General features: G+C 26.9%; 1 protein-coding gene across 1 annotated transcript; it reads right to left on the bottom strand.

The window, feature by feature from the left end:
• Positions 1–868: 868 nt before the first annotated feature.
• LOC148235849 (trehalose transporter 1-like protein) lies at positions 869–6,165 on the bottom strand. The gene is made up of 2 exons (XM_088184621.1): positions 5,807–6,165; positions 869–2,560 (listed from the first exon to the last, which is right to left on the bottom strand). The coding sequence occupies exons 1-2, from the start codon at positions 5,889–5,891 to the stop codon at positions 1,191–1,193; spliced, it is 1,455 nt and encodes a 484-aa protein (XP_088040747.1). The 5' UTR covers positions 5,892–6,165; the 3' UTR covers positions 869–1,190.
• Positions 6,166–15,523: the final 9,358 nt, after the last annotated feature.

Below are 15,523 nucleotides of genomic sequence, written 5' to 3'. Positions count from 1 at the left end.
AAATTAAATACATTTTGAATTGAATATAATAAAATTGTACAATTTATACGTTGGTAAATGTAAGGAAAATTACCTTATGAAATGTTAAGTCAGCTAAAAAATAAGGAACAACAATTATGTGGTATCTAAGGATGAAATATTATATATATTTTTAATAAAATATAAATTTAGTTTATTCAACATAAATTGAAAAGAAGCCATAAAACTACCAGGCAAGAATTTTATTAATACCTATACATATATCATAGAAACCTTATTGTATAATATTAAAAAACTTTTTTATTCTATAAACAGCTTTCTATAATAATACATAAATTGAGAATAAAAAATATATGTATAAAATATAAAATATATTTATTTTTATTTTGTATTTAAAGGTATGTACATCATATTCAAATTAATTTATAATTTTTTAAATAAACATGTAAGTAAATATTACAAAATTATATTATAGCTAAAAATACAAGAAAATAATCACGGCCATCTATGGTTTAGAATATAAAGCTTTATTTTATAATAAAATAAAGTTTTAGCATATTGCAACAGATGGCAATATAATTAGTTTATAACAGATTTTTTTTATAATAATTTATATATATACTTCCAATATAAATATTTTTTGGAAAAATCTATAATTATTTTTGATTTTATTTGTTTGGTGTAACACCTAGTTATAAGAAAACATTAGGAATTTATTTAATAATTAAAAAAAGTAATTACTCTTAAAACCATATTTATAATATTTTTTTGTGTAGTAAAAAGGATCATAATTACATATGCAATCAAGAGTGCTTGTATTACTTATAAATGATTAATTTTGATTTAGATTATTGTATTATTTGTTTCTAATATTAAATAAAACTAATAATAATTATGTATAAATTTAATTATAAATATTACAATTTTATAAATTTAAATTCGTTAAATATTCTTACAATTGAGGTATAATAATTCTTAATGATAACATATTTAAAATCTCAAAAAATAAATCACATATTTTACATCATACAATACTTAATATTATACATATAGTGAAATATTCACATAAATTTATATCACACATTAAAATAAAACTTCGATATGAAACTTATTTTAATTTTAAATTATTTTTTATATATAATAAACAATAAATTAATTGTTTCCAAAATAAATCAATATTTATATTTATAAAAGACTAGAAAATTAACGTGTTAAAAACGCGTTATTTCGCGCATTGTTATGCTGTTCGCTTTAGGTTCATCATACGATTTCGAAAGCATGTTCTGAATCTCAAGAAAACTTTTACCCTTCGTCTCAGGAACTATGAGATACATTATAAATAGCATCACTATAGTTAAAGAAGACAATCCCCAAAACACGACCGATAGGCCATATGCGTCTTGTACTATTTGATAACATTTAATTAAAACGAACCCTTCTATACTGGCTATCACTGTTAATGCGCAAAAGGCTAATTCTTTAGCCTCTGATGTGAACATTTCACCAACTTGAGTTGAAGGTACAGAACATAGACCCAGAGAAAAGAAGACTTGAAGAGCGTTCAACGCTATTACTGGAGCCCAATTTACATTAGGTATTGAAGATAAAGCATTTCTTTCATGTAAGAAGAAATATATTCCTAAAAGTCCTGTAGATGCTGCACAGCCCAATCCTGACAGCACCAATAGAGGTTTTCTACCCCATCTATCTACGAATAATATAGACAAAATACCGGCTGAAGTTCCAATTACAGATGTTATGATGACAGCAATTTCAGCTCTGATTGGGACTTTAGCTGTCTCGTTTATTTGCTCTTGATAAAACATCACTACAACGGCTCCGCATAGCTGTTGTGCTAAAATGGTAACGTTGACTATAAACGAAGCTTTTTGATTTGATCTGTCCTTGATGCTTCTGAGGCACTCGATGAAATTACTATTAGAACTGGAGATTTTCTCGATTGTTCTCATTTCTTCTTGAATCACCATGTCGTTTTTCTGCCTTCTCAGCCACATGAGCGACTTGTAACACTTTTTCTCATTACCAGTTCGCATCAAGAAGTAGGGTGAATCCGGTAACCAGACCATTGTCGCGAGCATCAACACTGGTAATATGATCGAAATTCCTGCCATTTCAAATATTGACACAAATGGGCCAACACTTGAAACGAAGAGACCTCCCAAGCTCATGTTCAATACAAAGAACGACATCAATGCTCCTCTGTTGTGATTTTCTGATATTTCAGCAACGTAAATCGGAGTTGCTGTCTGCGCTCCGCCAACTCCAATTCCACAAAATGTTCTTGAAGCATACAACCATATAGGATTAGTGGCGAAGATGATTAGACCGAATCCGATCAGAAACGGAATTGTGCACATCATGGTCGTTTGCTTTGGTCCATAATATCTGGCTAAGCAAGCTCCTATCACGGATCCAACTGCACATCCGATCGGCAGCAAAGATGCAATCCACGATGCCTGTTCGTTTGAAACTGGAAACGGAGAGTTATCAGATTGGAGGATGGCGAGCGAAGGAGAAGACCAGACTAAGCAAATTCCAGACGAGAAGAAGATCAATGACGCTGTGAACAAAATAAAAAGATGCTGTATTTCTAGTGACCTGAATGAATCGATAATAACGGGAAAATTACTTGGTAAATAATGTACTTTCCAACAAGGTCGCACTGGTTCAAGAATATAGCCACAAAATATAATATTTGCAAGTTAAACACCACTTAACTTTACGACAATTGTTATAAGATTAGAACGATAAGATTAACAAATATTTAATCGACAATTCTTATCATTAAAATTAAAAAAAAAATGGTACATACATACATTTTCTCATAATTACCGTAATAATGTATTTATTATATTTTTTTATTGTTTTTTCTATTTTTAAAATAATGTAATTTTGCAATTACATTTATAGTTCTCGATAAACTGCCTTTAAATTAGTTTGGTGCATATTTCATTAAAGTTAATCATGAAATTAAGATTTTATGAATATTTTAAATATATTTTTTTAAATAAAAGACCTGATTCTAAAATATTTATTTATCTAAATGCATATTGATAAACATATAAACAATCAACATTCTGAGAATTATAATGACCTTTCATTAAACTTGATTATTGACATATAAATTTACAAGGTAAACTATTAAGTTAATTATAAGCTCCTCCGGAAACATAATATATGAATTTCAAAATATAAATAAGGAAAGTATTTGACTTTCTTAATAAACCAATACTTTACATTCGATAAATTATAGAATTTATTGAACTGACACATGAAGTAAGATAAGTATTATTTTACAGTTACATATAGGTAAATTTTACTGCTAAAAACCATGATTTTATTATTAGTGTTACTTTAACAATAAGCATAACTAAGCCTAATGATTATTTTCAAATGCTTTGTATAAAGCTTTTATTAAAGTTCTTGACACAATAACACACAAGTAATATACTATATGCACTCACGCATTTTCAAAGAAAGATCAATTCGCAAAATTCTGAGGTGAACCTGTTTTTTACACTGACGCCCTTGGTTAAAGGTTATTAACCCACCAATGGCATTTGGAAAAAAATATAAGTCAATTTAATTAGTTTATAGAAATACATACACTATTTGTATGCATATATGTATTTATTATATTAAGGTACAAAGTATATTATAAGTGAAAATATATTACCATGAACATTGAGCTTTGCATGAAAATATCAAAGTACAACTTCGATAAAAAAGTGTTTGATCAGAAAATCTTAAATTGTTAAATAAAAGGTAAACTTATGACACTATAAATATTATCTAAATATGTATTAATACTTTAAGGAAAATTTTTCTACTGGTAATTTATATGATAATTTCAACAAATCACTTAAGCTAGTTGTATCTGCAACACCATAAACGAAAGTTATAAAATTCCTAATATAATCTAGCTTAAACGTTTTATGAACATATAAAAATACATACAAATTTAAATACACGTGCAATGTATTATCATTTGTGTGTTCTACTGTAATTTCTTATCTATACCTTTTATAATATGTGTAATTCTAACTTAAGATTGTACTTTTAAGAAATATCGTTAACGGTATAGAATCATATATTTTCTTGTCGATGAAGTCAAAGTTTGTCTTACAAATCATTCCATATTTGTAATAGAACGCCAGTATATAAACTGTTACTAGCACAAGAGGTACTAAAAGCAAGTTCATTGCCATGAAGCAGTGTGTTGTTATGATGTTTTTTTTTATGTTTTGTAACATGGTTCTATGACCTTGAAGCCATATATCGATAGAGAAGGCTTTAAATAAACTTTCTTTTAGAGATGAACGTTTCATGAGATGTTGCAACGTCTATAGAATATATATGGTGAATATTAATTACATAACGTTAACTACAAGTGCTTACAGAATTTCATGAATTTATGAATAAGGAAAATTTAAATTTAAAACTTATGAGATTACCACTTTGGCCCTTTTAGTGTTAAAATGCGAGCTTAATGCTTGTATGTTATTTCTTGCTGCATAAAAATAAATTATAGATCATTTTTTAAATGATTGATTGAGGAAAGTTATATTATTTCTTAGATTTTATCATCGTTAATTATTATTAGTTAAAATAATATAAATACTACTAATATATTAACCGATTAAACAATAAAACACTTTAATTATTTTTATTTAAAAACTGCATCTTTCAACTAAAAAGTGAAAAAGAAAAATATTAGAATGTCAATAAAAATATCATGAAAAAATATAAGTTAGTGCGTTGTAAAATTAAGATAAAATTTAAATATTTTTTTTATATATGTATATTAAAAAAGGTTTAATGATTCTATATCCGCTTGTTATTAACCTTGTTATATCTTTAAAATAAACAAGGCTTACAACTGAATAAAAAATGATTTCTTAATATCTATAAAAAATAATACTCAAATAGAGTAACAAAACCTTGTCTCGCTAGATATAATATTTCATTGATATTATGATTTAAAATGGCATCCTGCATTTTTTATGTTAACAAAATAGTAGTTAAATAATTTTCCGCTGCGTAAAAAATTGTCGGGTCGCCATAGAAAATTTGCATTGCTTTTGTGCGTGCTCTTCAATGGATCATATTGTTAATGTTACAATTTGCACGGTGCACAATTTTAACCTTTATTTACGGTAATAAAAAGCAACAATAAAACGATTCGCGAAGCTTTGTTTTGTATTTAATTATCTAGCATAATTAAACTTGCCGGTATTTAAACATTGACATCACCCAAAAATGTCCGAAATAATGACCACTAACGACCAGCCAAAAAAGATCGCAAAAATAACATTTTTCCCAGAAGTAAAACAATCGCAATATGTATTTTTATTTTAAATAAATTATGTATTGTTAATGCGCTTAATAAATATGGGAATGAATCACTCTTCTCAGACACGAGCAAACGTTATCATTGCAAAGTATAATTGAGTTACTCTGACGCTGAGAATAAGATTTATATTTTTTTTTAAATTAAGAGCTATGCATAAGTGTTTTTTACATGCTTGAAAGATGTATGTAAAAAGCGTGTAAATCAAACATTGTTTCAAATTAAACTAAGACTAACGTATTGTGATTTAGTTAAATAATAATAATTATAAATAGTTGACTGACAGACTGTTGCTGTTCGTAAGGGTATGAAGGTTTTTTTATTCATCTTTGCATACTTTATTCTCAAGTTAAACTTTATGCATCATTCGAGCTTAACCGGTTAATTTTTTTTTGATTATTAATATATGGTTTATAAATGTAAATATAGATGTGTTTTAATTAAAATATATATTACCGGAGAGTACTGCTATCCATTGAGGCCACTGTTTGCCCTTTTTAGCTACGACGATCTCCTCAGTGTGATTTTTTTCGTCAGTCATTCTTAGTAAATGATTATAATATAAAATTCATAGAAACTTCAAAAAAATCACACGCGCACAAAGCGCAACGCGGCCACCTTTGCCGATGTCAGCTCTTCGACTAATTTCAATACACCGTCTACCGAATCGAGTCAAAAATATCACGTGAAATTATTTAATTTGAAGATTATATTTACAAATCAACAGTCACTTTCTGATACGGACCAAATATATAAAATATCTCATCTTATACTGGCCGACCGACTTAATGACGCGACTTGAATAGAGCGAATGAACGGAGTGATAATGCCGACTTGCTTTTATACGATGGTATCGGAACTTGGCGGCATGTTAACCAGTAAATAATTAAATGACATAATATATGCCAAAAAATATATATTTGTATAAAAAACAAAGATCTAAAAATGTTTCCAGTATTATATTTGAGTGTGTATTGACATAATCGTGATAAAATATGCAATGTATCAGATACAAGATATCAGATAAAGACCTCTTTAGAATCCATCGACCTATTTATACTTTTCGTAACAAGTTAAAAATAATACTAAATAAATGATAATAATACATTGCACTTTTTTGTCACGAACATTAAATATCACGTTTAGATGTATATAATATAATAGATAGCACATGGTCATGTTTTTTAGATAATTTTTAACCATTTTCCTTGGAAAAAATATTATAAAATTGATTTTTATAAATGATATGATGCATTATGTATCAAGATTATTTAAATCTAAAATTTAGGTTTTATTAACGTAATCAAAATATAATTAGGCGAAATATAGAATTAAGGATTAGACGAATTTTATAACGGCTTTTGAAACGAGGGAATGAGCTAAAAGATCGCAATGCATTTAACTAATAAATACATTTGTGAAAAGCACATTTGACCTAATTATTATATATTATATAAAACTATTTGTAGTCTGTCAAATGTAAAGATTTTTTTGTTATCACAATATAAATATTTGTTTATTAGGAAAAAAACGAGATTTCTAATTTCTGCCAAAGTTATTTGATCATTTAAAATAATGAAAAAGACGAATGGGAAGTTTTTGATCTATAAATAAATACTTTTATGTACAGCCGTTTTAATTTTATATCTGTAATTACACTAAAACAAGGCCAGTTCTTATGATTTACACTATCGAAGTGCTAACTTTTCACTTCACTTCATGCAGCAGTCTTACTTCTATCGTTAGATTTTGTCTCAGCCAACCATCACTATATAAGTCATCAGGAGTTAGCTCGATTCTCGAGACAACTAGCATTCTACAACACACATGTTCACAAATATAAATTATTGCAGAAAATTTGCATTGATAACACGATAAAAATTTACGTTTATACGTTTATAATACGTTCCAGGAAATATCACGTAAGTTGTAATGAAACGATAATGTATTTTTCACGTTTCTTTAACTTTTAAAATAAACTAAAAAAATCTTTAGCAACAAGTGTGCACTTTAAAAAGCAACACACTTCATAGGCAGCGAAAGAGGTTCCAGTTGTAGGTCAAGTGCATTAACTCATGTGCTTGTACATCTTCATATTATACTTGTAGATCAAAATATGTATGTAAATCGAGAAATATGTTAGTATATATTACGCGTTGGTATCATATTGTTATTTCGTTGGAATAACATAGTTCAATTTTTTCGATACACAAATTAATTGTATTATGTTTTTGTGTAGTTATGCAATAAATAAAAATATTATTTAAAAATATTGATAATAACATAAAAGATACTGAGGCAAAATTTGTAATATGAATATAGTCGTTAAATCTTTATAATAAAATATAATTATGGTTAATCACAATAAGATAATGTGACAATTAGCTATAAAAATTATTTAATCAAAATAAATAAAAAACAACGTATACAACAAAAATAATCACTCAATACAATAAATTATTATTCATATTTTTTTAGTGATTTTGATAAGAACAATTTTACTTTTTCTCTATATATTTGTTTAGAATGTAAAACTCAATTTAAAATTAGGAAGATATTGATTTTTTATTTTCCACTGGTTTTTAAGTCCAGAATTAGTGATTATTAACTTATCGATTATCTAAATTTAGGTGTTCCAAAAATTTTCTAAAATTTAGGATGAAAATCGCAATGAATAGTTAAAATAATTAAAGTTTGAGAATCATAGACTTTGTAGCCAGTGAGACGCTTATTGGAATCTAGTTAGAGTTTTATTACATTTTATCACAATTTCGTCAGACAATAAATGGTGAGATGTTTTTTCCGAGCGGTGGTAGACAAGCTGGCGCAGAGATAATGTCCGTGAAAAGTGCTCTTGTCCTCATCGAAATCCAGAGCTGCAACGCTTGCTGACCAATCACAATCATGCAGCAATCATCCACCCAATAGTTTCAATCGCTTTTTAGACGGCGAAAAAGGTATACGCCTTTAGAAAGCGACATTTGCTTGATGGGCATTGTCCAAGATCGTATTGCATTGCAACGGGAATCTTGTAGATCCGGTGATTTATTATATTCATGACAGCTTCGCCACAAAGAAATATTTTCTCAATGAAAGAGAGTATTTACTGTAAAAACAAAACACGAGTTATTTATATGATTTTTTCTGGTCGTAACGAAGGGTGTGTGGTTCCAATTCTTTACGCTATTATATTGTTTCTTTGTTGATCGATGATCATTTTCGGCACAATATATTATCGAAAGTCTTAAGAAAAAAACCCTATCAATCGTGGGCAATCGAGTTGTATCATGCATAGTGACATCTATTGATTGAGCTATAATAATAATTATTAATAAATAATATATGTCATAGATTAACAGATTTGCATAAGTACTTACAACATATAATTTGTGGGAGACAAAAACGAAGTAATTTAAAAAACTCTGTATTGTTTATATTCGCATCAACAGCCCTAATAAATGCTTTATCGAGCATACTCGTCAATGCGACTCAAGTAAATCATATCCGAGCATACTATGTAATAATTTTGTCGATATTTAGAACAGAAGTTCGAAAAGCTAGTCATATTATTAAACGAGATATTTTATTTTTGTGCAAAACATCTTGTTTAGTATTTTAAAATATAGTTTTATTTGTCGTTTTCTTGATAAATAATTTCACTGTATACTAGGTCATAAGATTTTATTATTACAATTTTTTTTAAAAATGAAATATTTTTTTCGGTATTCTAACCCTGAGGGGTGTGACTTCGCAGTCAGTAAGACGCAGGTGAAAACTAGTGAGAATTTTATTAGATTATATTACATATTGCGACAGACTATGGATCGGCGAGTTGTTTTCTCCGAGCAGTGGTGGAAAAGCTGGCGGAGGGATGATGTCGGTGGAAGATCTTCAGAGGTCTTGTAGGTGACGTGGCAGCGACATAATAGCGGATATTGCTCGCTCTCTGCTACGGTGCTCGTATGGTGGATTCCCTCTTGGGAGCGTCCATGACCATATGTTGTCCATGGGCGTCTGCTAGTCTCTTCGAGTGTCTGCCGGTGTCTTCCTAGTGACTGCCCTCTCCTCATTGGAGTCCAGGCTTAAGTATGCAGGGCTGCAAACTTGCTGATCAATCACACTCATACACTGATCATCCAGCTAATCGTTGCACTCGCTTCTTAGAACAACGAAATAAATATACGCCTTTAGAAATTTACATTTGCTTGATGATTATCTCTGAGGTTGAATTGTGACCTTACGGTGCTTTTTGTCTTGCGGTGATATATTGTTTCCCGTGACGGTTTCGTCACAAAGAAATATTCATTCAATGCACTGGAGAATCCTTGCGTGTTATTTTTGAGAAAACTTTATTTTTCTACTCGTAACGAGATCTTTTGTGTAATAAATAATCACTTTAAGTGAGAGTAATTAACACAAGTTTGAAGAATAAGATCCCCCACAAAGGAGAGACTTTGTTAATAAACACTTTAGCCAGTAAAAAGTTACAGGTTTTTCAGAATTTTGGTGTTCATGCATGACAAACAAATGATAACTTTGTAGTTGCGAATTTTGAATGGCCTGCGAATGATTTTATAAATATTGAAATGACCTTTGGCATTAAAAAGGTTCCCCGCTCTTGATCTCTAGAGCACTGAAATCGTCAAAGGTGACAGGATCAATGGGCGCACTGACATATCGACCACTGATAAAAATGTAAATAAAATTATTATCATTACGCTTAGTAATCCTCGAGTCACTTTTAATGAGTAATTGAGTGATAACGTAATTTTAACTGAGATTTTGGGTTTAAAATGAGTATCAGTTAAATTTATTTTAAAGATGTATCAAAAAGATTTTTGAGTTAACTGTTAAATGAAGTCACCTACGACCTAGAATTTCTCCAACGCGTCATAACAAGTGATGAATCATGGATGTATGTTTATGGCGTTGAAGCAAAGGTCTTATTGTCTCAATGGAAACGGCCTGAAGAGCCATCACTAAAAGTCGTAAGGTCTCCTATGCTAATATTAAGAAGATTCAACTTGAAATTATTCCTAATCACCAGATCGTACAGAAAATAAGGAGTATTATCATAAAATTTAATACGGCTTGCAAGAGAAAGTCACAAGTAAGCCATAATAATTTTAGGCAAACAATTATTGAACTTTGCACCATGATTCAATACTGATTCGTGAATGTTTGTCCAAAAACAACACCGTCGTGATACTGCAGTCACCGTATTTATTGGATATGGCCCTTTACGATTTTTTCCAGTTTCTGCGTAAAAAGGATATTTAAAGAATGATTTGCGGCAATAAGAAAGATAAAATCAAAATCGATTATTGAGCTGAAGACTACATCAAATAATATCTACCATAAATCTATTGTAGATTAACAGAAAGTGATTTAAAATAATATATATACGATAGCGACTTCTATGAATAAGGAAATAATAAATATTAAATTGTCGTCACTGCTTAGTAATAAATATCAAAAAAAAAAAAAAAATACGTTGATACAAAAATTTGTAGATAAATTTTGTTGAAATAAGATTCAATGTCAAATATCGTCTAATGAACTAAGAAAATTTTAGATCAAAATCTGTTAATCAGATATTTTACAAATATGAGGATTTGTACAATATTGACTAATTATTTAAAAAAGTTTATAAAAATACGCATAATATTATAAATTAACTTCTACGTTTTATGTCATATTATATTCACGCGCGTTATCATTTAAATTTAAACAATTATTTTAAAAATCTTATAAAACGAAGGGCATCTTACCTTATACTACGCGGTAATTTTAAATCGACCTTATATATTGTCAATATTAGCGATAAATGATACGGAAAGCATTCATTGTTATTTTAATAATTAAAATACCATATCAATATAATATATAATATTTGGTCTAGCGATACTGATTTTATCGATAACATTAATGATAATTTTCAAAATACAATTACTACACAATAAAACCCTTAAATACTATAGTATATAATTAAAATAATAAATAGTGTATTTCAGTAAATATAATTGAAATTATTAATAATCGTATATATGAATATATAAATTAAGTAAAAAAAAAAAATAGTTTTTTTAATAAATCAATAAAGTTTTTATTAGATTACCAATAAATAAGCTAGTATTTTATCGATAAGAGTAATCATAATTTAAAAAATACGAAAACTACACAATAATACACTAAATCAAAATAATAAATAATTAAAATAATAAATTTTATAGATAAGTATATATAATTTAAATTATTAATAATTGTATATATTTATATTTAAATTTAGTAATAATCTAAAATTATTGTTTTAATAAATCAATACAGTTTTTATTAACTTAACAATAATTTAACCGGTATTACCAGTCGAAAGAGACAGTTCTTTAAAATGTATTTTATGGTTTCATTGATCTTGAATTATTTAGGCCGCATTAACAAAAAAAAATAAACAAGTTTTAAAGCGTTCTTATGACGCGTACTCTCTATAAAATATTAATACTATACAAATATACAAAGATTACTTTACATTTTGTAAAACAAAAATTCACCTATTTCCTGAATATTTTCCTGTTTTAAGTAAATAAATAATGTTACAACAGTACAAATAAAACGTAAAATTTGTTTATTTTATTACACTTTAAGCTCATGATTTACAGGTTAATCTATAGAATTAAGATTAAAAAATAGTTTCCACAAAATTCATAAAACTATATTGTAGTTTCTCAGAATTATCTGGAAAAATATTTTGGTAGACCCAATTTATTTTTTTACAATTTACGATTTTTTATTTAGTGACGAACATAATAAAAATATTTTTCTTATAAATTTGTGTTTGTAAAACATTTTACTTTTATAGTTTAATATTTATTTTTTATATTATTATTTCTTTAAAATGAAATGCCTTCATTTTCTTATAAAGTAAATAATTTTTAAAAGTGTATATAATTATATAAACAATGTAGCATTCATAATTTAGTTTTTTCTGATAGCATCGTATATGATAGCATAAATAATTAATTAAAAGTGAGGCAAAAATTTGATTAAAAAAATTATTTTTTAAATAACATACATTTTTAATTCATGATATCACATTAATGACAATAAATCCAATTATCTGTTAAAAATGAAAAAGATAAGTGATTTAATAAAAAAATATTTTAACATTTTTTTTTGCGTAAGATACTGAACCATATATAAAACATTTATAAAATACATTATCTGTTATGTTGAAATTTGTATCGTAAAAATTTCGACGATTCCGTTAAATCTGTATTACTCAGTAATCGGGAGACAAAAAACTCGTTCATATGTTTATAAAACATGTTTTATATTATCAATTAGTATTAATTATTCATGGCATCTTCTTGGAAAATAAGTTCGAAAAGTTTTATGTAATCAAAGACAAATCGATCTATTTTCTGCATTCTTAGAAACCTAATAAAAAAATCAATTTATTATTAATTCTTAGGAATAGAGAAAATGCAGTTTCTTTAAATACTAAAATAATATATTTATTTAATGATATATGTTTACATATTTAACGACTTTTTCAAATCTCTAATCAGTTTGTAACACTATTTTAGCGGATACGCTCACAATAGACTTCAATGATTTATTGTTTTTTTTATCAACAATTAAAAATATTCATAAAAACAAATATAGTGATAAACTCGGCACGTTTTTCTAGCATTGCAAGTTGAGGTTATCTTAGTCCTTTGTTTACTTACGCCATGGAATTCTGCACTCTTCTCTCAGCGTCGTACAAATTCTAAAGTATGTTATATTGAAGAATAGTATATATTATAGTTTTTAAAAATATTATCCTAACCTACTTAATATACGTATTTTATTACACGGGTCAATAATTTATATGAATTTTTAACCTTATTTTTTTGTACGTAGTTTATTAAAAATAATATTTTTAATTTTATTATACGTACACTGGTCCATAATTAATATGAATTATTAACCTCTTTATATGATACACTGTTTAATTATCTTATCTACTGCTTTGCCATTATTATTAAAACGTAACAACTATAATCTAATATATTTATATAATCGGAGTTAATGTTGACTTCGCCCAACCATTTTAGAATTAGCATTTTGCAACATGTACACGCGTCATTGAGCGACATCTTTGCGATGTGATAAATATGCACATTTATCATTTTTTTTAAATACGCAATAGGTTTGAAACATCCCATTAATTTACATCATATTTCTTTCATCGCTTAATATATTAAAATTGAAATGAGTAATGCTATTGACAATGGTTCAAGAGCGTACAAGGTCCAGAACGTCTCAAAAGAAAGCAGTAATTTGCAAACAAATTTTGTTGTTTACAACATAATTTGTTTACGAAGTAACGCTTACTTATTACATCCAAGTACAAAAAAGATATACGTAAACAGGAACAGGATAACTAATTATTTATTGTTTTTTCGATACGCTCAGTTTTGAACTAGATCTAGCTTCCGAGAACAGATTTGAGATTTTCGCGCGACGAATCGCTTTATAAGAACATTCGTCTACCACGTGTATGCGTTTGTATGAATCGTGATAACATTATAATATATTGTAACAAACATTGTTAGAACTGTATAAAAAATACGCAATACTTCTAAGAAGTATAATAGATCAACGTAGCGTATATAGAACCAAGATTTGCCTTGATAAAATAATTTTTGCTATGACAAAACTGGTCCTGATCGAAGGTTAATATTTATTTTAATGTTTTTATGAATTCATGTTTTACAACATACAATTTACCCGCTAGTCGTTAAATTATGTAACGAGTGATATAAATTTTGTTGATCGTGAAGTAAAATATAATATAATTAAAATATAAAAATACCTAACATTTTTATCTGTATTCGTGTTCAATAAATAATATGTATACATATCCTGATATAATAATACTAAAGATATAATTTATAGGTTTATATGGATTTTTTTATTAGTTAAGAGTAACGATATACATTTTTGATCTGTATTTTATTTTTGGTAATTATGTTTGAATTTAACTAATATTTCAAATAAAATTATAAATATTTACTATACTAAAAATAATTCATTGTTAAGATTTCAACAAAATTTATTAAACATATTTAAAATTTAAATATTAACTGTGTTTAATTAATAACAAAAAATATATATGAATTTTAATGCTTTAATTCTTATTTAATTAACAAATTATAAAATAAAATATTTACTATTTAAGTGCATAAAACTCAGAATAAAAATGTATTCCAAACGTATACCTTTAGCTACTGTAATAAAACATGTATGCAAATTTTTGCTCTGTATCATTTACATTCATATGAAAGTGGTTTAATAATAAAAAAAGGAAACAATCGTATTATGCATTTAAATACAGGCAAACGGACATTGTTAACATTGACCATGAGATATTCTACATATAACAATTGTAACATTGTTATATTATTTAAAATAACAGGTGTATCAAACTAACTTGTTATCGATCTACTATAAATTGTAGACCTTCGTATTTATTTTATTTTTCAATAATATTTTTTAATCCTCGATGTGTAACATATAATAGTAAAAAATCAATTTTAGAATAAATAGTATAAAATAAAACTTATCCAGTAAAATATTAAATAAGCAAATTTGCATTATGTTATACTGGATAATAGTATTATAAAAAAATAAACCTAAAAATTTATTTACAAAAAGCTACTTTTTTCAAAGATAATCAATATTATTTATTATCAACACTATTTATTATTGATGACTCATGTGTAAATAAGTTCTCCATACATAACATTGCAGAATAGACACATGAGTTATGTTCTTTAGGCTATTATAAAGTAATTGCTTTATATAAATGAATTTATCTTGTGTAATATTTAAACATAATGGTTCCCAATAAATTCATATAGCTTAAGAACAACTTAGTGGTGTATCTGAATATTTTTCAAATTGTTATTATTTTATTTTATACTGACAATATTAAAAAATTCATGGTTTTACTTTATTTTTAGTTTTAAATTATTATAATTTATGTAATATTTTCATACCATGTATATAAAAATGGTTGAAACAGCGATTTTCATTAGCTAATATATACTATAAGAAAAGGGTATGTTTTTGGTTAAAGTTAGTGATTATAGTTCGAATTCATTTCAAATCCCATAGGATCCCTAGAGT

The sequence above is a fragment of the Plectrocnemia conspersa genome, unplaced genomic scaffold (assembly GCF_051122295.1).
Source record: "Plectrocnemia conspersa isolate PC_06_02 unplaced genomic scaffold, ASM5112229v1 ptg000004l, whole genome shotgun sequence".
Classification (NCBI taxonomy): domain Eukaryota; kingdom Metazoa; phylum Arthropoda; class Insecta; order Trichoptera; family Polycentropodidae; genus Plectrocnemia; species Plectrocnemia conspersa.
This window is presented reverse-complemented; position numbering and strand designations above follow the sequence as displayed.

What these genes read in the sequence shown, in the direction of transcription:
- LOC148235849 (XM_088184621.1), bottom strand. Translation starts at nt 5,891, where the DNA reads ATGACTGACGAAAAAAATCACACTGAGGAGATCGTCGTAGCTAAAAAG. An exon ending in ATGGATAGCAGTACTCTCCG is followed by an intron (nt 2,561 to 5,806) that starts GTAATATATATT and finishes TTTTGTTCACAG; the next exon opens with CGTCATTGATCTTCTTCTCG.